Source organism: Channa argus, chromosome 22, assembly GCF_033026475.1.
Source record: "Channa argus isolate prfri chromosome 22, Channa argus male v1.0, whole genome shotgun sequence".
Taxonomy (NCBI): domain Eukaryota; kingdom Metazoa; phylum Chordata; class Actinopteri; order Anabantiformes; family Channidae; genus Channa; species Channa argus.
Genome location: NC_090218.1, coordinates 13,055,314 through 13,077,674, shown reverse-complemented (window position 1 = coordinate 13,077,674; position 22,361 = coordinate 13,055,314). Strand labels below are relative to the sequence as shown.

General features: G+C 39.1%; 5 protein-coding genes across 5 annotated transcripts; 4 read left to right on the top strand and 1 right to left on the bottom strand.

Annotated features, from left to right (window-relative positions):
• Positions 1–559: 559 nt before the first annotated feature.
• On the top strand, positions 560–3,341 carry LOC137108230 (olfactory receptor 10A2-like). Its single transcript, XM_067492591.1, has 4 exons — positions 560–569; positions 1,758–1,942; positions 2,033–2,695; positions 3,165–3,341. The coding sequence occupies exons 1-4, from the start codon at positions 560–562 to the stop codon at positions 3,339–3,341; spliced, it is 1,035 nt and encodes a 344-aa protein (XP_067348692.1).
• A 3,164-nt stretch (positions 3,342–6,505) lies between these two features.
• Positions 6,506–7,471, top strand: LOC137108229 (olfactory receptor 6X1-like). Its single transcript, XM_067492590.1, has one exon. It carries the CDS (start codon positions 6,533–6,535, stop codon positions 7,469–7,471), a length of 939 nt encoding a protein of 312 aa, XP_067348691.1. The 5' UTR covers positions 6,506–6,532.
• Positions 7,472–10,614: 3,143 nt separating this feature from the next.
• LOC137108228 (olfactory receptor 8U1-like) lies at positions 10,615–12,549 on the top strand. The gene is made up of 2 exons (XM_067492589.1): positions 10,615–11,531; positions 12,453–12,549. Exons 1-2 carry the CDS (start codon positions 10,615–10,617, stop codon positions 12,547–12,549), a joined length of 1,014 nt encoding a protein of 337 aa, XP_067348690.1.
• Positions 12,550–13,637: 1,088 nt separating this feature from the next.
• On the top strand, positions 13,638–16,645 carry LOC137108226 (olfactory receptor 6N1-like). Its single transcript, XM_067492588.1, has 4 exons — positions 13,638–13,680; positions 14,918–15,105; positions 15,207–15,869; positions 16,454–16,645. The coding sequence occupies exons 1-4, from the start codon at positions 13,638–13,640 to the stop codon at positions 16,643–16,645; spliced, it is 1,086 nt and encodes a 361-aa protein (XP_067348689.1).
• Positions 16,646–18,745: 2,100 nt separating this feature from the next.
• LOC137108305 (olfactory receptor 4E1-like) lies at positions 18,746–19,679 on the bottom strand. Its single transcript, XM_067492716.1, has one exon. It carries the CDS (start codon positions 19,673–19,675, stop codon positions 18,746–18,748), a length of 930 nt encoding a protein of 309 aa, XP_067348817.1. The 5' UTR covers positions 19,676–19,679.
• Between the last annotated feature and the right edge of the window lie 2,682 nt (positions 19,680–22,361).

Sequence of the window (22,361 nt, the reverse complement as noted above, 5' to 3'; positions counted from 1 at the left end):
AGACTATAGACCCAGCAGTCCTACATACAGAAGCACTGTAAAGATTCCTTGTCATTGTTTTTTTGTCCACTTAGGTTCATTTGTTTCTGGTGGTTTGGTCATTTTGTGCCTGCTCATACCCATTAGTGTCTCTTTGATAAATAGAATTAAAACAGCCAGTGTCCAGTACTTTGCACTAATTAACTTAGCTAACCAGAGAAAACCACCTGCTGGTAAACACACACATATACAAGCATTAAAGATAATTAATGACTGAAATAATATTTTTAATGGCGTCAAACATCTGAGGCAAATTTTATTACCATGGCAACAAAGCCAATTATATTTTGTTTTCTTTGTTTATAACCACGAAGGTACCAAAAATAAGTCCCCTTGGTATTCAGTTATTATTATGTGTACAGTTTAATGCTAAGGACACAATGTAAGTTCACGTAATTAAGGTTTGTTGGTCTCATTAAAATGTCCATTATAATTGGGAAAACACTTGTTGTTTGTAAGTAGTGATGAAGATGAAGTTCTGACTCCATCTGACTAAACCTGACTGAGCAGAGTCGGAGTCATGTTTTCAGGTGAGGTGATATCAGGCGTGTGTCTTTTTAAAAAGGCAAATATGAAGTTTTATGAAATTATTCTGTACTTCTCTGTTAGTAGTAATTCTGTCTCTTCTCTGTCCACTGAGGACAAATGGAGGATTTGCCATTTCACATTTCACATGAAACTCCCACAGGTTGTATGTTTCTGGGGTTTTCATTCTCTGATGATGATTGTGTGGTTTGTGGTTTTCACATTTGACGTTTATGACAAAAAGGTCTGGAGGCAGGAGAACAGAGAAATACAACTTAATTTGTAGTAAATTTATGTGTGAAAAATTAATTTACAAGTACGTGTGAACCTGGGAAACATTTTCCGATCAAATGAATGTAATAAGAATCTGTCTAATTACATACTTTATTTATATTTTTCATTTACAACAAGTCACAGTTAACTATAGGGAACTCCAGAAATATCTGTATTATTCTGATCAATTTTATTAAGATCAAATTTGTTGGAACTGTTAAAAAGATGCCAGGTGACAAATATGTGGATTGGTGAAAGCTGAAATAATATTTTTCTACTTTTCTCTTCAAATGATTATTTCCAAACTGTTGTTAACAAATGACTTTTGAAAATGGTGGGAAAATATTCTGCTCTAAAACTAAAAAGTGTTAATTACAAAGGTATCACTTAGGCCTCATTGACTGTTGATTTAAAACCCAGATTCCCATCGTTCCCTAAAAAACTGCTGAGTTCTACCAAAGAACAGTTTCACACATGTTCACTGGTTCCTCCTAAACTGGTAGTAGTGTACAACACAAACAGAACATAAAAATAAGCTGGACGAGTTAATTTCTGCATCTGATGTATATAAGAGTTATTTTTTATGTTTGTCCATTGGCCTGTTTTATTGCATCTGCATTTACATACATATCATACATTGATCAGCCATAACATTACGACCACTGTACAACCTAATACAATCCAATACAGCAGCTCTGACATGTTTTCTACTTTTACAATAATATAATTTCTCATGTTTTAGGTTGAATTCTACTATGTGTTTAATATTGAGGTCAAAGTGGGAAGTGATGTCATACTGGAGTTTGTTATAAGAAGAGCTGGTTCTAATGTTTTGCCCACCTCATTCATTTCATTCAGTCTAACATGTAAGTGTAGTGCTGCCAGTCTTCTGATGTCTCTCTTTTATTTTATATGTCCAGACTCCCACCTGCCCTGGTCGAGCAGTCACAGATCCAGTTCTAACAGCACCAGGGGGTCTGATGCTGTTACCTTCTTCATCATCCAGGGCCTCACCAGCCTTGGTGAGAAACAGATCATCCTTTTTGTCATCCTGCTGCTGGGTTACATCATCATCCTGGGAGGAAACAGCATGATCATTTTTGTGGTACAAATCAAAGCCGAGTGTCTGTTTGTTTCATGATTGTCACCTCAGTCTGACCAACATCTGATCACTGACAGTTTATTTCTCATGCAGACACTGACTGATCCAAAGCTCAGCTCTCCCATGTATTTCTTCCTGTCCAACCTGTCCTTTGTGGACATGTCCTACACCACCACCACCATCCCTAAGATGTTGTCCAGCTTGCTGTCAGACGTGACGACCATCTCTGTCCCAGGCTGCTTCATCCAGATGTTTTTCTTTGTTCAACTGAGTGTTACAGCTCGTGGCATCCTGACGATTATGGCGTTCGACCGCTACGTGGCCATCTGCAACCCTCTGCACTACACGTCCATCATGACTCAGCGAGTCCAGTTGCTCCTAATCGCAGGAGCGTGGGGCTTCAGCACCTTCTGCACACTGCCGGCCACCATCATGACTTTTTGCCAGCCTTACTGTGGGCCGAATGTGGTGAGACAAGGCTGGTGTGACCCGTCCTCTGTACGACAACTGGCATGTGCTGACACCTCAGTGGACAACATTGTGTCTCTTTCCTTTGTCCTGGTGGGCCTACTGAACACAGGAGTCCTCATCCTCACCTCTTATTTCCTGATTGGCGTCTCAGTACTGAGGATGGGTGTCGCTCAGAGGCTGAAGGCCTTCAAGACGTGTGCTACCCACCTGACTGTGGTCACCATCTCTTACACAGCAACATCCTTTGTTTACATTTCCTACAGGGTGGGAAACTTTTCACCTGAGGTACGAGGATCAAATGTCCTGGCTTTGCCTTTATTTTGTGTCAGGCGTCTTGTGAATATCTGTAGGGGTTGACATATGTGTTTATGATGACAAATGTGTCATAGGTGGTCAAATAGAAATCAGGGACCACAAAAACTTGTGAGCAAAATTAATCTGCAATCTTGTCAATGAGAGGAAATTTTGTCGAATGACTCAGTTTACCAAAATTTGAGTCATGTGATCATTGTTTAGAAAGCATAATTTGAAATTGATATTTTCAACAGGGCTGCTGAATCACTATGAACCAACCTTATTTATTTTGCACATTTCTTTTAAAGCTTTGAAGAAAATTTTAAATTTTGTCACTGTAATACTTAATTTTGCAATCAAGTTCCAGCAGGTGACTTTCTGGAGATCACAAATTGTCACGAAATGTTTAAAGTATTGCACAAAAAACAGAATAAAGCTTTTTTTTTTTGTCTCTTTACAGGATCGTAACATTGTAGGTCTGGGGAACACTGTTTTGAGTCCTTTCCTAAACCCAATGATCTACAGTCTGAGGAACAAGGAGCTGCGAGACTCCATCAAAAGGACTCTGAGCAGGTTCAGATCTGCTGCTGTTTTTCCTAAAAAGGACATCAACATCCTGACAAAAAATTGCAACTAACCGAGCCCAACTAAGTCTTGACTGAACATTCAGGCATAGTTGTGTCCATTTGTGATTCAAAATATGACAACAAACAAACCTGAAATAACATTTGTTGCATATTTTTTAATCTAGAGCTGTATTGATATAAGTTTTCAGAACAGCTTATTTTGTCCTAATGGACCTACATGAGGTACCTCTTCCGGCCATCTGTCTGAAATGGTGGGTTTAAGCTGTTGTCTTCAAGGGCAGGGACAAACCAAACCAACATGAAATAGCTAGCAGCAAAACAATATAACAATACGTTTTCTATGTCTAATGTATCTGCATCTGCTTTATCAAAAACAGTTAACAATTATAAAAAATGAGGTTTTTGTCAGGCCATTGTCTCTGAACAGATATGTATTTAAGTTGTAAGGAGGAGGTTTTAAGGTTGGACCCAATAAGGCAGCAGACACTAGTGCTTAGTTTAAGAAGTTTGTTTAACCCTTGTGTGGTGTTCAGATTTTTGTTATTCAGCCAGTGTTCGTAGGTCTGGTGGACTTGCTGCATTTTCTGATTTTTAATTCAAAACAATCAAAGAATTTTATGTTAAAACACTCAATAGATGTTTACTTCATCCCAATTACAAACAATGTAAACAGCACATATGGTTAATATTTGTCCTTTCCCTTTGTTAGATCACACGTATGAGTTAAAGTGCTACTTGCTTTTTGCTTGTTTTTTAATAAAATGTAATGAAAAATCATTAATTATAATCCAGATAATAACACCTCAGGTTTAGGATTCTCCCAAACTGTTGTCTCATGTTCGATGGAGTTACAGTATAACAGAGTGTCAGGATTCTTACAAGGAAAAAGCATGAGCCAGTTTGAAAAGTGGTCTCTGACACCCAAAACATCAACACACTTTTTCTCACTTTGCTCAGCAGTCCAAAAATCAATGCAGACCACCTCCATAAATTCAGAGGTGCAGATGCTTGCAAGGGGATGATGATCAGTGGGCTCTGGAGTCTTTCCAAGCACACAGCAGAAGCACTTTCTTTCATGGTTGATAATGTCTTGTTCCATCCCAACCCAAAAGAACCTCAGCCTGCTTAGGGAAAGTGTTTGTTCTTGTCTAATGACCAGCTGAGTCATACAGACCTCAGAGGACTTGTTTCTTTAGAGAATCTGGAACAAGGAAGTGTTGTATGGTCATGTTCATTACTTTGTCTCTTTTAACCTTGTATATAATACCATCTCTAAGCTTGAACCAATGATTTTTATCAGACTGCAAACAACCAATTCACTTCTAGGCAGAGAGGGAGGCTGGTTGGCCCTGGTAACCTGGGGAATAATTGGTCTGATACCTCTTACTTGGCTGACGCTTCCAGTGTCATGTCTTGGACAAAGAAAAAAAACAACATATCTGTCAGGTGACTATGTTTAAAGGAGAGAGAGGACCTTATCTTGTCACACATCAATCCTGCAGGTTTATTCCTGAGATTGGAAATCATTTAATGAAATCACCACACCAATCAGGCACAACATCGAACCTGCTCACTGTTGAAGGATAAGATTACAGTAGGACCTGTGAAGGGGTGGAATGTGCAGTATTAAGCAGCAAGTGAACAGTCAGTTCCTGAGTTTGATGTGTCGGAAGCAGTAAGAACAGGCAGTGTAAGGGTCTGAATGACTTTGACAAGGACCAAGATAGTCAGGTCACGGGGCATCTCCAAAACAGCTTGCTGTGTGCAGTATCTACCAGCAGAGGTAGGAGAGGCAACCATTTTCAGGTTTCTCCAGAGATGTTCAATAGAGTTCAAGTAAGGGCTCAGGCTGACTCTGGGACATTCAGAGCTGTCCTTAAGATACTCCTGTGTCTTCTTGGCTGTGTGCTTAGGATCGTTGTCACATTGGAAGTTTTCAAACTGCAAGTGGCTTTCATGTGTTTGGACTGAGGAGAGGCTTCTGTCTTGCCACTCTACCATAAAGCCCACATAGATGGAGGGCTACAGTGATGGTTTTCCTTCTGGAACTTTGTCCCATCTCCACACAGGAGCTCAGTCGGTGTGACCATCGGGTTCTTGGTCACCTCTTACTTACTAAGGCCTTTCTCCCCCGATTGTTCAGTTTAGCTGGGCATCCAGCTGTTGTAAGAATCTTGGTTGTGTGTTTTTGTAGCCTTCCCCAGATCTGTGCGTTGCACAAAATCCTGTCCCTGAGCTCTACAGGCAGTTCCTTTGACCTTAATGTCTTTTGTTCTGATACAATTGGCATTGTTAGCTGTGACGCCTTCTATAAAGAGGTCTATGCTTTGCCGTTTGTGCTCACATCATGTCCAATCAATGTAATTTACCACAAGTGGACACCAGTCAAGGTGCCGAAACGATCAAGAGAAATGGGAGTCGCCTGAACTAAATTTCAAGTGTTGCTGTGAAGGGTCTGAAAACTTACGTACATGGGATATTGCAGTTTTTTATTTTTTATTTTTATAAACATTTTGCAAGCAGTTCAGAGGTTTGATAGTTATTATAGACATTTTAAAAATGATGTTTCCACTTTATCATTTTGGTGTACTGAGTGTAGATTATTGAGAATAAAATGAATTTAAACAACTTCAGTATCAGGCTGCAACATAACAAATTTGAAAAAAAAATGAAAGGGGTCTGAAACTTAAATCCATTTTATTTCAATATATATATCTGTGTTTCTTTCCTTTTTTAACTTTAAATTGAAAATCAATAAAAGGTTGTTGGTTAAGTTACAGAACTTTTATTTTACAAAGATCAGCACAGGAGAACAGCATGTCAGGCTGTTACAACGTACATATCGACTACAGTAACTAAGTATGAGTGGTGACAGAAACAAAGCATCGCGTGACTTTTCCACCTGATGCAATCTTGATGACAGTTTTCATGAACCCTTTGAACATTACATAATGTGTTTTAGGCAATGGGAAAGGCTTCCTCTGAGGATGGACATGTCATAAAAGCAAAGGAGACGCCTCAAGACCGATGCACTAAAGACTAAGAGGTGATCATTAATAGTTTACTGAACCAACTAACAGGTTGTAGTTTGTAACTTAGTTAAGTACTTTTATTTTAATGAAACATAAAAAGAGTCTTAATATGAATTTGTGCATCATCATCAAGTTTTATTGTAGTAATCAATATGTGTATGAGACTAATTTCTTTTCTTGTTTCCTGTTTTAATTTCAGACAAGCTGAGATGGAGAACTATACCTACAAATCCTTGATACTTCAGCTGGAGGGGTTAACAGTTACTGATACTAACAAGTATCCCATCTTTATCTCTCTGCTTCTGACCTATGTGTTTATCTTAATTGCCAACGTGGGCATCGTGGTCTTAATATGGACAGAGAGAAGCCTCCACCAGCCCATGTATATACTCTTCTGTAACCTGTCCATCAATGATGTGATGGGAAACTCTCTCCTGGTTCCTCGGGTGCTCAAAGACATCCTTCTGCCCCCTGCTGAGCGTCTCATTCACTACTACGAGTGTGTGGTTCAGGCTTTCACTACACACATGTTCAGCACCAATGCCCACACTGTTCTCATGATTATGGCCTTTGACAGATATGTGGCCATCTGCAACCCACTGCGATACTCTGCCATAATGACTGGGAAAATGGTGATCAAACTGACTGTTTCAGCCTGGGTGTCGTCCTTTGTTTTGGTGGCCATTCTGCTCAGTTTGACTCTACGTCTGAGCCGATGCAGGACTCTGATCACAAACCCTTACTGTGACAATGCCTCCCTGTTTAAGCTCTCATGTGAGGATGTGAATATTAATAATGTCTATGGTCTCACTTTCACTGTGGTTGTGGTTTCATCCTCTATTGGCAGCACAATTCTCTCATATTCCAAAATAACTGCTGCCTGTCTGGCCAATAAAAGCAAATCTATGAGCAGCAAGGCTTTGAAGACCTGCAGCACTCACCTGTCTCTGTATCTGACCATGCTTTTTAGTGGGTTAGTCTTTGTCATCCTCCATCGTTTCCCCCAGTACTCTGAGTACAGGAAGATTTCAGCCATTCTCTTTAACGTTGTTCCTGCCAGCCTCAACCCCGTCATCTATGGAGTGCAGTCCCAGGAAATACAAAAGGCTTTGGCAAACAAATTGCAGCTTAAAAAACCCAGTTTATAAATTTATTGTCCAATTCTGGCAGATTTTTCTTTGAGTTTAACGTTTAAAATACATAGCTCAATTAAAATTGTATTTCTATTTTTAAAAACAATCATCTGAAAGCCTTTATTCACAGCCCAAATGTATGACACATGGTGAAAGAAAATGTAATTGTATCATTGGTGGACATCCACAGATGAATCTAAGGAAAGAAGGTGGTTGCAGCATGTAGCCTGCTCTTTGTTTTGTCACCTTTTGATGAATGTAACGTTAAACCCACTCCAATAGATTTGTTTTAGAAAATTATACCTTGCTGTTTTCTTTGACATATATTTCTACATTGACGTTTGCTAAAACTTTTGTACAGATCAATTATTTACCTTGGAAATGATAAAAGAATATTGAGTCTTCAGAACCAAACACTGTGTGAATTTTTAAAATATTTTATATTGTGTCACAAAAGACTTAAGCTCCATATCAATCTGTAATTTCCATGTTTTTGCAGAAATCGTCACCAGTCAACAGTATTGCTAAAATTTAAAGTTTGGATCTAACCAAGCACAGATGAAATACCTGCAAGGTCTCTCACTCCACCCATTTTAACAAGCATGCTTTGGGAGCTGACGTGTGTGGACTTGCCACAGCTAAGTATCCCACAATGCCTTGTGTCCCCTAGAAAGGTCTTGGCAGAGAGTTTGAACTATGCTAAAAGCTGTTGAAAATGCATCTTAGTTCTGCTAAAACCCCACTTTATTAAGTCTTGATATTTTTACATGCAAGAAAGTTCCCTGTGGTGTGTGTGGTCCATTTGTCCAAAGTATTTAGTTTGTAAATCGGATGTATTTTCGGCAGGATGAGATGTTCTGCCAGACAAGACAGTGGTTATTTAAGCAGCCTGCAGCCCATCTTCTGAGAGGATCCAACCAGATAACGTGCACCGTCATCCCAGGAGACAAAAGATTGTGTGATAATTTTACCAGCAGCTCTGTTGTCTGTAGCATTTTGAACAGTTATTCTTCACTTTTGAAGACAAAGACACCTTAGAGTTAAAGGATATTGCTGCCAGTCTGTCTGAAGGATAACTATTCATTTAGCTTCAAATAACAAATGAACTTGGACAAATACAGCAATCAGCTATAACATTATGACCAGCTGTGCAATTTAATGAAATCCAATACAGCAGCTCTGCCATGAATTCTACTTTTCCAAGGTTAGACCTTCTCAGTATTTAGGTTGAAACTGTCAGACAGGTGATAATTCTACAGTGTGTTTATTATTGAGGTCAAAGTGGCTGATGGAGTCATATTGGAGTCTATTAGAAGAAGATAGGGTTGAAATTGGGTCACTATTAGGGGAACTACTACAAAGCCACTGTATTTGATTGCAGTTAATTGCACAGCTGGTTTCATGACCTCTCAAAAATGAGACATGCTGCTGCATTTTGGATCATTCGAGATTCAAACAACTTTATTGATCCCATGGGGAAATTGTGTTGCCTTGTTATAGCTTCTCCCAACGTGAAAAGTTGAAAAGATAGTAAAGAAAACTTCCACCAAACCAAGACAATAACAAGTACAAGTAGAATCTACTGATATATAATTAAGAAAAAAAAAAACAACAACTTGAGGGTAAATGTAAATGAAATAAAAATAATAAATAAAATAAAACCAATATTTGTTCGTTTTGACCATTTAGTCCCCCTCCTTTTTACAGAAGGGGGATGAGTGGAACAGTTTAAAGGCCACTGGGAGAAAGAATCTCCTGTGTTGTTCTGTGGACTTGACTGTGATCAGTCTCTGGCTGAAAGTGCTGCTCTGTGCAGCCAGCAGGCAGTGGACTGGGTGGGAGGGATTGTCCAGGATTGAGAGGAGTTTGGACGACATTCTCCTCTCTGGCACAACATGCAGAGGGTCCAGCTCCTCCCCCAGAACAGAACCAGCTTTCTTTATTAGTTTGTCCAGTAAGTTACTGTCTGCCACCTTCATGTTGCTGCCTCGGCAAACCACAGCTTAGAGGTGGGGTTTGATTGTGCTGCTGGAAGCCCTGTCAGTAGGACGTTACAGTATATATGTGTGTGTGTGTATAAATAATTTATAAATATAAACTCATATTATTAGTTCACTGGACATGAACTTATTTTAAGACATCTACTGTTTACTGGTACTGAGACAAAGTTGGACCCACCATATCCACCGGCTTCAGTACAGTTAGCTTAGCCCAGGTGTAAAGAAAGGAGGCAGTGTTGTGGCAAAAACTGATCTTCCACACTAAACCACTCTGTGGGGCTACAATAAGTTTCTATCACCAAATCAGTTTTTCACAGGCAGGTACTTTTTGGCAAACACTGTGCTGCACATGGTTCACATTTGATTTCACATATGATTTCAGAGGGTAGAGCTGAATCACATACACCAGATACTTGTCTGAACTTGTAAAATATTAAAAAAACTAAAGAGAAAATAAAACGAGAGCAACAGCAGAAAACTGCTGGGGGCTCACATCTGGGCACTTTTCATTATTTTCTTTGTTTTACCTGTTACCAGCAGTAACTTTGGAAACAACCAGCTTCTGTTTTGTTCCATTATGTTTTCAACTTGGCCAATTGTTGACAGTTTTCATGAAGCCGTGGCAAGTTACATAATGTGTGTCAGGCTTCCTCTGAGGACAGACGTGATAAAAGCAACTTGCATTGGTAAATGTTCAGGAAACAGGAGAAGCCACATATCTGATGCTCTAAAGGTTGGAAGGTGATGATGCTGGTGACTGAATTGAAAGGGAAAATGTAACCTTTGTTATCTGACAGTGGATTTTTACATGGCATAGAAAACAGAGCACATTATTAACAATAGTAAAACAATTTCATACAATAATATTAATGATGAGAATTTGATTTGATTTGATTTGATTTATTTGAGAATTAAAGTTGCAGTGATTTATGATGCAGTTTATGCTCTTTTAGGTCATATTTTGACATAAAATGAAAGCAACATGATTTTTTTCCTTTTTTTTTTTTTTGCAGTTGTACTTTAATAGAAACCTAAAAGCGTCTCATTATCTAGGAGCTTTTTTGTGTCCTGTAGCAGTTTGTTTCCATTTCTGTTTGGTGACCATGTATGTTATTAATTTCTTCTCCTGTTTCCTGTTTTAATTTCAGACAAGCTGAGATGGAAAACTATACCTACAACAGCTTGATACTTCAGCTGGAGGGGTTAACAGTTACTGATACTAACAAGTATCCCATCTTTATCTCTTTCCTTCTGACCTATGTGTTTATCTTAATTGCCAACTTGGGCATCGTGGTCTTAATATGGACAGAGAGAAGCCTCCACCAGCCCATGTATCTACTCTTCTGTAACCTGTCCATCAATGATGTGATGGGAAACTCTCTCCTGATTCCTCGTCTGCTCGCAGATATTCTGGTGCCTCCTTCACAGCGTCTCATTCACTACTATGAGTGTGTGGTTCAGGCTTTCACCACACACATGTTCAGCACAGCTTCACACACTGTTCTCATGATTATGGCCTTTGACAGATATGTGGCCATCTGCAACCCACTGCAGTACACCACCATAATGACTGGGAAAATGGTGATCGAACTGACTGTTTCAGCCTGGGTGTCGTCCTTTGTTTTGGTGGCCATTCTGCTCAGTTTGACTCTACGACTGAGCCGATGCAGGACTCTGATCACAAACCCTTACTGTGACAATGCCTCCCTGTTTAAGCTCTCATGTGAGGATGTGAATATTAATAATGTCTATGGTCTCACTTTCACTGCGGTTCTGCTCTCAGCCTCCATGGGCAGTATAATCCTCACTTACTCGAAAATAACTGCCGCCTGTCTGGCCAATAAAAGCAAGTCTATGAACAGTAAGGCCTTAAAAACCTGCAGCACTCACCTGTCTCTCTATCTGATCATGCACATGAGTGGGTTGGTCTTTGTCATCCTCCATCGCTTCCCCCAATACTCCGACTACAGAAAGATTTCAGCCATTATTTTTCACGTTGTTCCCGGCAGCCTCAACCCTGTCATCTATGGACTGCAGTCCCAGGAAATACAAAAGGCTTTGGCAAACAAATTCCAGTTTAGAACATTTACCCATCATTTTAATCTGTAATTCTGATGTTTTCATCTTATGTCTTGCAAAATAACATATAATAATCGTTTTTTATGATTAAATTAATCTGTGTTGATTTTATTGATTTATTTTATGTATTTATAACTTAAACATTATTTCAGAAGCGTATTTTATTACTTTTACTACTGTTATTACTAAATCAGGTTGATTCTAGTTCCAAGTGCATAAATGTTCAGAAGACGTAAAGTAAAACTTACTTGTGTGTTATTCATTTTGTCAAATCTACTTGGATGATAAAGATATAGAGCCTAGCTACTGTTTGGTTTATGGTTTTATTTTAGTAAAGCACACATGCCATTAATACATCTTCAGGACATAAAGTGACACTCAGAATGATTCAGTCACCCATTAGGGGGCAAAATCTGCAGAATTTCCGCAGTTTGCAATTAAACAGGATGGTTTTATCAAACAGGAACAATTACAAAACCTTCACACAACTTATGTTACAAGTTGTTCCAACAATGTCAACTCAAAATGCACCTTTTAATAACTACTGCTCTTTCCAAATTATTCAACCCTTTCATGAGGTCAAGGGTCATCAATCAGTACTTAGTAAAGGGCCCTTTTACAGTTATAACATGATGAGATATGCAGACACCAGCTTCTCGCAGTGTTCACGAGGAATCTCAGCTCATTCCTCATGGGTCATTTATATTCTTGGGTTTTGTGCTGCAACCACCTCCTTTAAATCAACCAGAGATTTTCCATGGGGTTCAAATCTGATGAGTGTTACAGCGATTCCAGTATCTTCCAGTATTTCGGCTGTAACTAAGCCTTGGTGGAATTTGAGGTCTCCTTAGGGTCACTTCCCTGTAGGAAGGTCCATTGATACCCAAACTTCAGCTTCCTCACATATGGCCTGACAGTATCTCCTTTGAAGTCCTGAGTTCATTTGCCTTCCTAATGCTGCAGGTTTTGCAGGTTTCCAGTGACAAAGGAAAGCAACACAGCACCAAGCATTGAGTCACCAGCATAATTCAGGGCAGGGGGTTCTTTTCAGTATATGCTTAATGCTTCTTCCTCTAGTCATACCTCTGACTCAAAGGCCCAAAAAGGTCCAGTTTCTCAACAGAAAAGAATCCCAAAACTTCTGTGGCGTATTGGATCTGACATTTGTTGTGCATTTCAGTTCCAAAGATCTGGAATGAAAACTGTCAGTGTTTAGTATTTTTTTATTCATCCATTATCTGTCACTGCTTATCCTATTTGGGTCACAGGGGGGCTGGAGCCTATCCCAGCTGTCATCTGGCAGGAGGCAGGGTCCACCCTGGATAGGTCAGCTAAGTGGGCAGCATTGACTGGGATTTGAACTGGGAGACTGTATTCCAAGCTGATGCTCAGCCCATTGTATCCTTTACCTTGTGAAAGGAAATTATCTAACCTTTTTGTCTTTTTCAACCTATTTTAAACATGCAGTCAAACACGCATTTTGATAAACACATTGTCTATGAACTCTGTCATTCATGATGTTCCTAAACTCCAAATAGTACAATACTCCAGCGACCTCTGTAAAATACCTCACTCATACACACAAACACACAAATGCAATTAGAGATAAGCAATGATAGAAATTACAGGTTATCTTTAATGAGGAGGTCATTCTGACGCAAGTGGTCATTGCTGTGGCAACAAGGACAATTACATTTGTTTTGTTTCTTTACAGAACTTGTTTATAGTCACAAAGGTCCTAAAATTGGTCCCTTTGGTATTTCTTCACTATCCTGTGTATACTTGACTTTTTGATGAAAATATCTGATGTAAGCTTGTGTAATTAACATTGGTCTTGATCATAATCAGTGTAAACTGTGATTGTTCTTGAAAAGGAAAACCTGACTGAGCAGTGCAGAGTCTCATTCCTATATTCAGGTAACTTTAAACACTGATCTAATGTATGTAAAACCTTAGAGGCTAAACTAAAAGTTATCTTACTATTTCTGCTCACAAACTGAGCTTGTGCACAGATGAAGTTATTCTTAACTTGGTTTCTGTTGACAGAGACTCAGTCTGTAACCACTCACCTCTTCTTCTCTTCCTCTGCCTGCTGAGGACAAATGGAGCTTTTGCCGTTTCATGTTTCACTTGAAAGTCCCAAAGGTCTGTGAGTGTTTCTTTGCTTTACATTCTTTGCTGTACTGTTTTAATGATGTGATCAAACTTCCCATTTTCATGTGCTATACAGATTTCTGAAAGCAGGAAAGGTGGCACTTCAACTAATTGCTAACTGTTACTACAGAAATGTTATTTTATGGAGTCTTTTCTCTACATGTTGCATCACAACAACAGTAATTATTTCCTTGTAACTAAATTCCAACCCAACCATTTTTTAATGGCTGCATTATCTCTGAGCTGCTTTTAACATTTGTATTTCGATTCAAAAGTAACTATAACTTTTCTTTGCCACAATTTGTACCTTTTTTAGAATTTGTGGATACGTCTGAACTAGACTTGGACCTTTATGTTACAGTCATCATCAAAGTCAATGCTGTTTTAAATGCAATGTTTTATGTACATATACTGTAATTGTGTACTTTATAGAACATTCTTCTACTTCAATTAAGACGAAATATTTGACACAGTTTATTCATGTTATTTGCCCTGTTAGGTAAATCTTTCAAATCAGCAAGAAATGCAATAATTTATGTTTTAACCTGGTGCCACTGCCGGAATACAACATGAAACTGAATCTACAGACCCTTCAAAAATTTTTCAGGTGGCCTTTCTTTGAGGTGCCTTTGATTTAGGGATTTGAGAGAAGTGGAGCAGTGAAGCGAGATGGACAGTGGTGTGATAGGTTTGACTGTGGGCAATGTTTTCTGAGCAGATGATTAAATCCATAGATGTTGTTTAGATGAAGAAGAGGAAAGTGCTCACACGGGGTCCTGTGGAGAGGCAATAGAAGCAGTATACTTGGCACCTTGAGGGTTGTTCCAATACAGGACTGTATGTAAAAATGTTGGATGATGTGAGGAAAAGTCCTGTGAGTTGTTGTTTCCTACACTGAGTTGTCCGATGAAGTGACAGCACAGAGACAACATAGTGGTACCTACTCACTCTGTGTTTAGACACCACAGTGTAAGACCCCTCAAACTGATCACTAATCAAACTAAAAAAGAGTTAAGAGAGAAGAACCTAACTACTAAAGTCCAGAAATCAGTTGTTTATGACTAAGGAATGGCAGCTAAGGGCAAACCTTGGCTTTGCACTCTTGGGTCTTGACAATAACAAAATTAAATGTACCACACACTTATTGAATTATTCGTGATAACACCAACTACTGTCTGTTTTTTATTGTCCTGACTGGGACTTAATACTGATCCCTCTTTATTTCCAGATTCAGATCCTTCCTTGTCGAGCAGTCACAGATCCAGTTTTGTTAACAACACTAAGGAGGCTGATGCTGTTACCTTCTTCATCATCCAGGGCCTCACCAGCCTTGGCAAAAGACAACTCTTCCTTTTTGTCATCCTGCTGCTGGGTTACATCATCATCCTGGGAGGAAATAGCATGATCATCTTTGTGGTACAAATCAAAGCCGAGTATCTGTTTACTTCTCGATTATCACTTTGGTCTAAGATGAGATTATAAGTCTTGTAATCACTACCGCTCTATTTCTCATGCAGGCATTGACTGATCCGAAGCTCAGCTCTCCCATGTATTTCTTCCTGTCCAACTTGTCCTTGGTAGAAATCATCTACACCGCCAACACAATCCCTAAGATGTTATCCAGCTTCCTGTCAGACATGACAACCATCTCAGTGCCAGGTTGCTTCCTCCAGATGTTTTTCTTTATTCAGCTAGGTGCTACTGGCGATGCCATCCTGACTGTTATGGCATTCGACCGCTACGTGGCCATCTGCAACCCTCTACGTTACACCGTCATCATGACCCGCCATATGCAATTTCTCCTTATTGCAGGAGCCTGGGGCTTCAGCACCCTCTGCACATTGCCAGCAGCCATTATCACCTGGCAGGAGCCTTACTGTGGGCCGAATGTGGTGCGACATGCCTGGTGTGATCCAGCATCTGTAAGGCGGCTGGCATGTGCTGACACCTCCATAGACAACCTTGTGTCACTTTTCTCAGCTCTGGTGTCACTGCTGACTACAGGAGTCCTCATCCTCGCCTCTTATGTTCTGATTGGCATATCAATATCCAGGATGGGTGTCACTCAACGGTTCAAGGCCTTTGGGACGTGTGCTGCCCATCTGACTGTGGTCACCATCTCTTACACCTCGGCTTCCTTTGTTTACATTTCCTACAGGGTGGGAAACTTTTCACCTGAGGTACGAGGATCAAATCATCTTGCTTTAATATTAGTTTTTGCCTCATCATTTAGTATAGCCTCTTTCACACATCCACTGGAATCCTGAAATTCTCTGGACTTTACCTGGATGTGTGTATGCGAGAACTCAAATTTCCCAAAGGACACGGCCCTGAGATTATATGCTTTTTATCCTGTGAGCCCCCAGTAAGTTAAATTGAATTTCTCCTGTGAGATGCTTATGACTTGAACAATTTCTCACTGATTTACACTGAATCACATAAAATATATTGGCACTAATATTTAACTATCAAACCTCCAAAGACTATCACACTGATAATGACCTGTTACTTGTGACTGCATCGTATATCTTGGATTTAAACTGGCAATTCATATCTAAAGAAAATTAAATGGAATTTCATGATTTTGATTTTTAACCTCTCAACCACAAAACAGATAAAGTGCACAGAATTAAAAAAACATTTGTCAGTCACTTAAAAAGATATGGATGTAGGTTTTCGTTTGGGGATCGGACGAAATCTGAAAGTTTGATCGAAGTGTTTTGGACAACAGACAGAATAAAGCACATTTTTGTTTTGGCTTCAGGTTCGTATCAGCGTAGCTGTGCTGTACTCCATTCTCATTCCTTTCCTGAACCCAATAATCTACAGTCTGAGGAACAAGGAGCTGCAGGACTCCGTCAGAAGGACTCTGAGGAGGTTTGGGTCTACTGCCTTTTCAACCACAAAGGATGCTAACAGCGTCCTGACTGCAAGAGAAAACCTGCCACTCTGCTAAATGGACACAACAGGGGAGGCACCTACACAGGTTGCAATATTTTTATTTTTATGAAAAATAAACTGTAATATAGTCCAAGATTTCAGACATCTGTTTGATTTGTGAGTTTTGGAGCCTTCTCATGGGCAGAGAAGTCTCTTTAGATGCACTTTGGAGCTTTCATTTAAATTCAGGTTTTAGAAAAAACACTAGTTAATGATGTTTTTTGTGGATCAACAGAACCCTTTTCTTCCTTATGAATGAATAAACTGATGTTAAATTTTAACATTGTTGTTTTACTAGATGTCAGTATGAGTCATATTTCATATCTTTGCTGTTTAAAAGTGATGACTCAGGCAGCAGGATAAACTGTGTGACAATTATCTACTCGTGTACTAACTTGTGGTACTTCTTTATATTTCTACTCTTCTGCATGTCTGAAGAAACTGTGCTTGTACTTTTCCAAAATAGGTATAAATGCATTTCTACAAACCTTTCTCCCTTTTTCATTAATTTATTATGTTGATGTCATGATGAGTTATGATGTTTAATATTTATAAGAACATTAATTGAAATGTACAGTATGTGAAATATAATCATTCTCACAAAATGTTTATCATATATCATAAATTAGAAGTTTTTATGTCATGAAGAGGAGTTGAATACAGGACTTGAGGGTACAGTGTCCTTTAATGACAGCTTCAGCATAATAAACAGACAGGGACAGACGAGGCTTGTGGTCAGAATCAAGCTGCCAAAAACATAACTGATCCAAAGAGGAAAAGCACATAAGAATCCGATTTTATTAACAACAGTCCAAAACACAGGGAGGTAAGACAACAAAGGGTTGGAGAGGTAGATTATAGAGCTGGCAGAGTAAAGAATGTGGCCGTAATATATGACTCGACACAGGTGAGCAGAAGGTGGAGCTTAGTCAGGTGGAATGAACTCGCCAGACCGGAGAAAGGGGGCAGGACCGGAAAAAGGGGGCAGGGTCCTGGGTAAGATGAGTCAGTGGAGTGAAAACAGAAAATACTGAGTTCATGTGGCATCTGGCAGAGTGCTCATGATCCATGATCACAAATAATCAGGATGCAGACTGCAGGTTCATGCTGTCCTGTCAGTGCTGTCTCCAATGGTTGCGAAATATGTTCCACTCACTCTCAAATTAAAACATTTTTACTTTAACTGAAAATTGTTGGTTTGTTCGAGCCAGATCTGAGGACACCTCTGATTACAGGGAAATACATGTGAGGCCTGATTTAAACTCATTGTTGATGACAAAGTAAAATGACTCTAGCTATAATACAGAATGAGCCAAAAGCCAAAATCCATCTGTTTATCTATCCATTATCTTATGTGTGAGAATTGTCCTCACTGTGCTGATCTGTGATATTTATAAATGAATAGAAAATAACATTAACCCTTTTAGACGTATTTATGAACATTAGTAAAGAAAGAATCTAAATTGAATCACTTTTTTTAGCTGATACCGATTAAATCAAAGACAATAGTGGCCAAGGGCCCCTGGTCGTCCCCTCGAATCACCCTGCACAATATAAACTATTCATTCTTCTAAATACATCTGTGAAGTTCACACGTAACTTTACGTGAATGACTGAACATAACCCAATGACTACTTTCAATGTCCAATGACCATTTCAACCATAACTGCAACTTTAAGATGCTGTTGTTGATGAGAACTGAGACCAATCGTCAGATCTGTAGGAGCTAAGATGTGATAGTGTTCAGATCTCTCTTAGCTCTACAGCCACTTAGGCTGTAATCATAATGTGTACTGAGGGGACACATTCCACAGTATTCAATAATGTTTATTACGTCCCAAACCCCCAATATTTTTATGTAAAAAAGTAAAAGTAACAACATGGGCAGCACAAAAAATAAATAAAATGTGTCAAAATTCAGGACTTCTGTGGCTCTGTAGAAGCACTTGAGGAATTTACCGGCTTTTAGTGAACCTGGGTCTTCTCTGAAATTGGAACCTGATGTAAAACCAATACCAGCCACTAGAACCCAAGTGTAGCCAGCAGATATTTTAGTTACATAACTGGACCTTTCATTTGTATTTGAGCAGACCATGGTTGCATCATATTGGCGCAGTCATTTCTTCCCCCTCAACATGACAAAAACTTTCTGTCTGACAGCTTTGATTTGCAGTCCGTAGATCACAACATTCATGGAAGGGGGAACCACATGGAACAAGATGGATGCCAACTTCCTGTGGTCTGATAAATCAGGGAAGCGATGGAGTATGATGATGATGGCACCTGAAAAAAGTAGGATGATGTAGACGGCCAGGTGTGTGGCGCAGGTCTGTAGAGCTTTAGTGTTCAGAGTCTGGTTCTTTGCACTCAAACACACCACTGCGATCCTCAGATAGGTGAGCATTATGCTGCAGAAGGAGCAGGCCATGGTGGCCATGGCCGTCCCAAGTCCGTAGATGTGGTTGATAAGAACATTTTCACAGGACAACTTAAATAACGAAGCATTGTCGCAGAACGGGTTGTCTACAATGCACCTGCACCGCGACAAGCGAAGGCTGAGGCTCACGAGAATCGCAATTAAAACGAATGACACCCCCCAGGCTGATACTGACAGAGTCACCACCATCTTTTTGGTCATGATGCTGGCATATTGCAGCGGGTGGCAGATGGCCATGTAGCGATCAAAGGCCATGATCATGAGCACTGTATGACAAGTGCCTGCAAAGAAGTGAGCACAGAAAGCCTGAAAGGCACACTCATAAAAATGAATGTGCCTCTGGATCGATGGAGTAAAAACATCACTCAGCAAACGAGGGATGATGGCAGTGGCCCCGAAAACATCGTTGATGCTCATATTGCAGAACAGTAGATACATGGGCTCATGGAGGCTCCTGTCCATTGTGATCAGGACCACTAGGCAGGTGTTGGACACCATGATGAAGGTGTAGATGAGGAGGAGAAGTACAAAGGCAGGCATGGATGACCCAGTGCTGACCTTTAACCCCTCCAGCTGTAGAAAATCCAGGTTCACAGTTTCATTCTCCATACTGAAGTAGGGAAGACCCTGGAGAGAAGGTTAAGTAAAGGTCAATGTGTCATTAACATTAATTAAGGATAAATGACTGCAGCCCTCGGAGAGAAGATTACAAACCGCCAAAAAAGTAACTGCTAAATATCTTGCATTCATGCAAGAGTTTCCCTTCAATTTTGTGATTTGTATGCAGTTGGAAAATTACTTAAAGTTTTTTTTTTAACTCAAATTTTTAAACCTTTTCAGACATAACAAACTAAATAAAATAATAACTTGTTTGTTCAAATGCCATTTATGTAACTTATTTAATGCAATTATTGATTTTTAACTCCAAGTGGTAAAAAAAAAATACTGTAGAGACGATGTAAAAATCCATCTGTTGGAGGATCTGCATGGTTACAAAATTCTTATACGGCAAAGCCTTAATGTACATAATAAATAGATAAATTGGTTTTTATCAGTACTTAGATTTCAGCCAAACAGAGCTTTAAAAAGGATCAAAACCAATATTTAACAGTTGCATTACCTTTGTAAAAATGTGTAAATTCAGTGCATTCACTATAAAATCCATTTTTAAATATTATTTCACTGTAACATCAAATTTTAGCAACAACATTTAAAAAATACTGTTTTATATTATTAAGTGAGTAATTAAAAAAATCTGCTTCATGTGACTGGATGCGATTTGGTTGAAGAAGAACTTAACACAAATCAACAACCAGTGAGTTTCGCCCACATAGACAAAAAAGGCTGAGAAATGTAAAATGGCAAAACTCTCCATCGTGGTCAAAAAGGTTTGTGTAACTGTTTGTGTTGGTAAGTCAACTTTATCACTGTAAATTCTTGTAAATATTGTAAATTCTTCAATTGTTTTGTCCGACCAACTATTCAATCCCAAAGACATAAAAAAGGGATATAAAAGGAGAAAAGATGTAAGTCCTCATAATAAACTGAAATGTTTAAATGTCTCCTTATTCCACTACTTATCCTTAATAATCAGTCAGATTAAACCTGTTTCCCTGACACAATACTTTCATTACATATGGAGAAATTGATTACAATAAACCATTAACTACCTTAATGTCTAAGGTCAGTTTCAGTCAGTATCAAACCATCCAGCTTCACTTTGGCAAAATATCATATCAGTGATTGAATCAGACAAATATACTGCTGATTTTGAATTTTCAGACTATTCTGTTTTTTTCATTGCTCCATGAATTTTTTCATGATTTTCATTTGCATTTCTAAACGTTTCCTTTTTCAACAACTGACTATTATTCTATTTTCCTTTTCGTGTTTTCAGTTGTACTTCTCAGCACATAGCAGACACATCGAGCCATTTATTGAGCATTGAAAAGTAGTGTCACAGTGGGTATGAATGTGTGTGGTTTACCTGCGCTGACATGAACCTTCACCAGTCAGACCAGTGGGGGGCTGACGCACAGCTTTTATAAGATGACTGACTCCGCTGGTTCTCCACCGTCAGATTCATTGCTCAACAGTAACCCGGCAACTGTTGCTGTCAACTTTGTCTCAACATAGACTTTGTCAATATTTGTAACAGCTCATTGTGGTTGACCTTTGCTTTTTTCCAACTTTACAGTTGATCAAGATATAAAACAGCTAGCGTCCAGTTAAAGATCCATTGTGGATTGAAAAGCAACAGAAGCATTACTCAATGAAATAATTATATATGGACCTTAAAGTACATTTTGAAATTAAAAGCATGAAATGACAACGTGACAGCAGTGTCAAATCTGCAGCTCCGCTGTAAGCAGCTTCACAGAGAGCCGGAGGGAAACTGGATTAATGTAGCATAGCTATCAAACATCACACAACTTAACACTTAGACAGCCTTAGAAGGACGCAGCCCCTAAAGATACAGTTTTCCAAAACTGCTTATAAAAAAATCCAGAATTGGAATGCAGCCTTTTAAAAGTATTTTGACGGACTTTGTGTGTTTAGCTCCTGTAAGGATGATATGTTTGGCTTTGTAAAACTGTCTGTTTAAAAGTGAGTCTTTATTAAACAAAAGAACTAGTCACATGACTACTGAGACCTGACTGGGAAGCAGTGGCTGCTTGCAACCTCTCAGGCGCCATGACCTGCTCTTTGGGTTTAGGCATATTGACCAACCCCTACTGGACTAACCTCTCTGAAACACAGCACTAATTTCTTCCTTCTGTGCATTTAAAGGCACAGAGACATAAGAAAAAAACAAGTAATTAATAACAAATTTGCCTTGGTGCATCGCTGCAACTTCTTAAAGGTTTCTCATAAACTCATCCATATAATATTCCATATTGTGCTGCTTTAGTCCAGAGATTCCAAAAAGTGTGTTCCCAGTTACATTAAAGTTTCTGTTTCAGCTTAAGTAATTTCTAAAGGTTCTACTGATAACAGTATGAACAGCAGATGATAATAATTAGCCAGGACACTATTTCTGAAAATACTTATTGCAAAACCTCTATTAATTCTATTCACCTCCACTGCATCAACAACAAAAAACTCAAAACTCATTCGAGCTATGACGCTTAAAAATTGTGATGGTGTGTATGGTACATGTGATGTTCTTTGTAAGATAGACGATAGATTTACAGATTGTATACAACAAACACTTGTGTTTGCATTTGCCTTGTGGAGAGTTTTTACGTGTTTCACTCTTGGCTTTACCTTTAGGTGCTACAGGAGACCTCCATCG

Excerpts from the sequence above, each read along its gene's own strand:
- LOC137108230 (XM_067492591.1), top strand. Across the intron at positions 1,943-2,032 it reads ACAGCATGATCATTTTTGTG|ACACTGACTGATCCAAAGCT; the intron begins GTACAAATCAAA and ends TTTCTCATGCAG. Across the intron at positions 2,696-3,164 it reads TGGGAAACTTTTCACCTGAG|GATCGTAACATTGTAGGTCT; the intron begins GTACGAGGATCA and ends GTCTCTTTACAG.
- LOC137108229 (XM_067492590.1), top strand. The coding sequence starts at position 6,533 with ATGGAGAACTATACCTACAAATCCTTGATACTTCAGCTGGAGGGGTTA.
- LOC137108228 (XM_067492589.1), top strand. The coding sequence starts at position 10,615 with ATGGAAAACTATACCTACAACAGCTTGATACTTCAGCTGGAGGGGTTA. Across the intron at positions 11,532-12,452 it reads GCTTTGGCAAACAAATTCCA|TATCTCCTTTGAAGTCCTGA; the intron begins GTTTAGAACATT and ends ATGGCCTGACAG.
- LOC137108226 (XM_067492588.1), top strand. The coding sequence starts at position 13,638 with ATGGAGCTTTTGCCGTTTCATGTTTCACTTGAAAGTCCCAAAG. Across the intron at positions 15,106-15,206 it reads ATAGCATGATCATCTTTGTG|GCATTGACTGATCCGAAGCT; the intron begins GTACAAATCAAA and ends TTTCTCATGCAG. Across the intron at positions 15,870-16,453 it reads TGGGAAACTTTTCACCTGAG|GTTCGTATCAGCGTAGCTGT; the intron begins GTACGAGGATCA and ends TTTTGGCTTCAG.
- LOC137108305 (XM_067492716.1), bottom strand. The coding sequence starts at position 19,675 with ATGGAGAATGAAACTGTGAACCTGGATTTTCTACAGCTGGAGGGGTTA.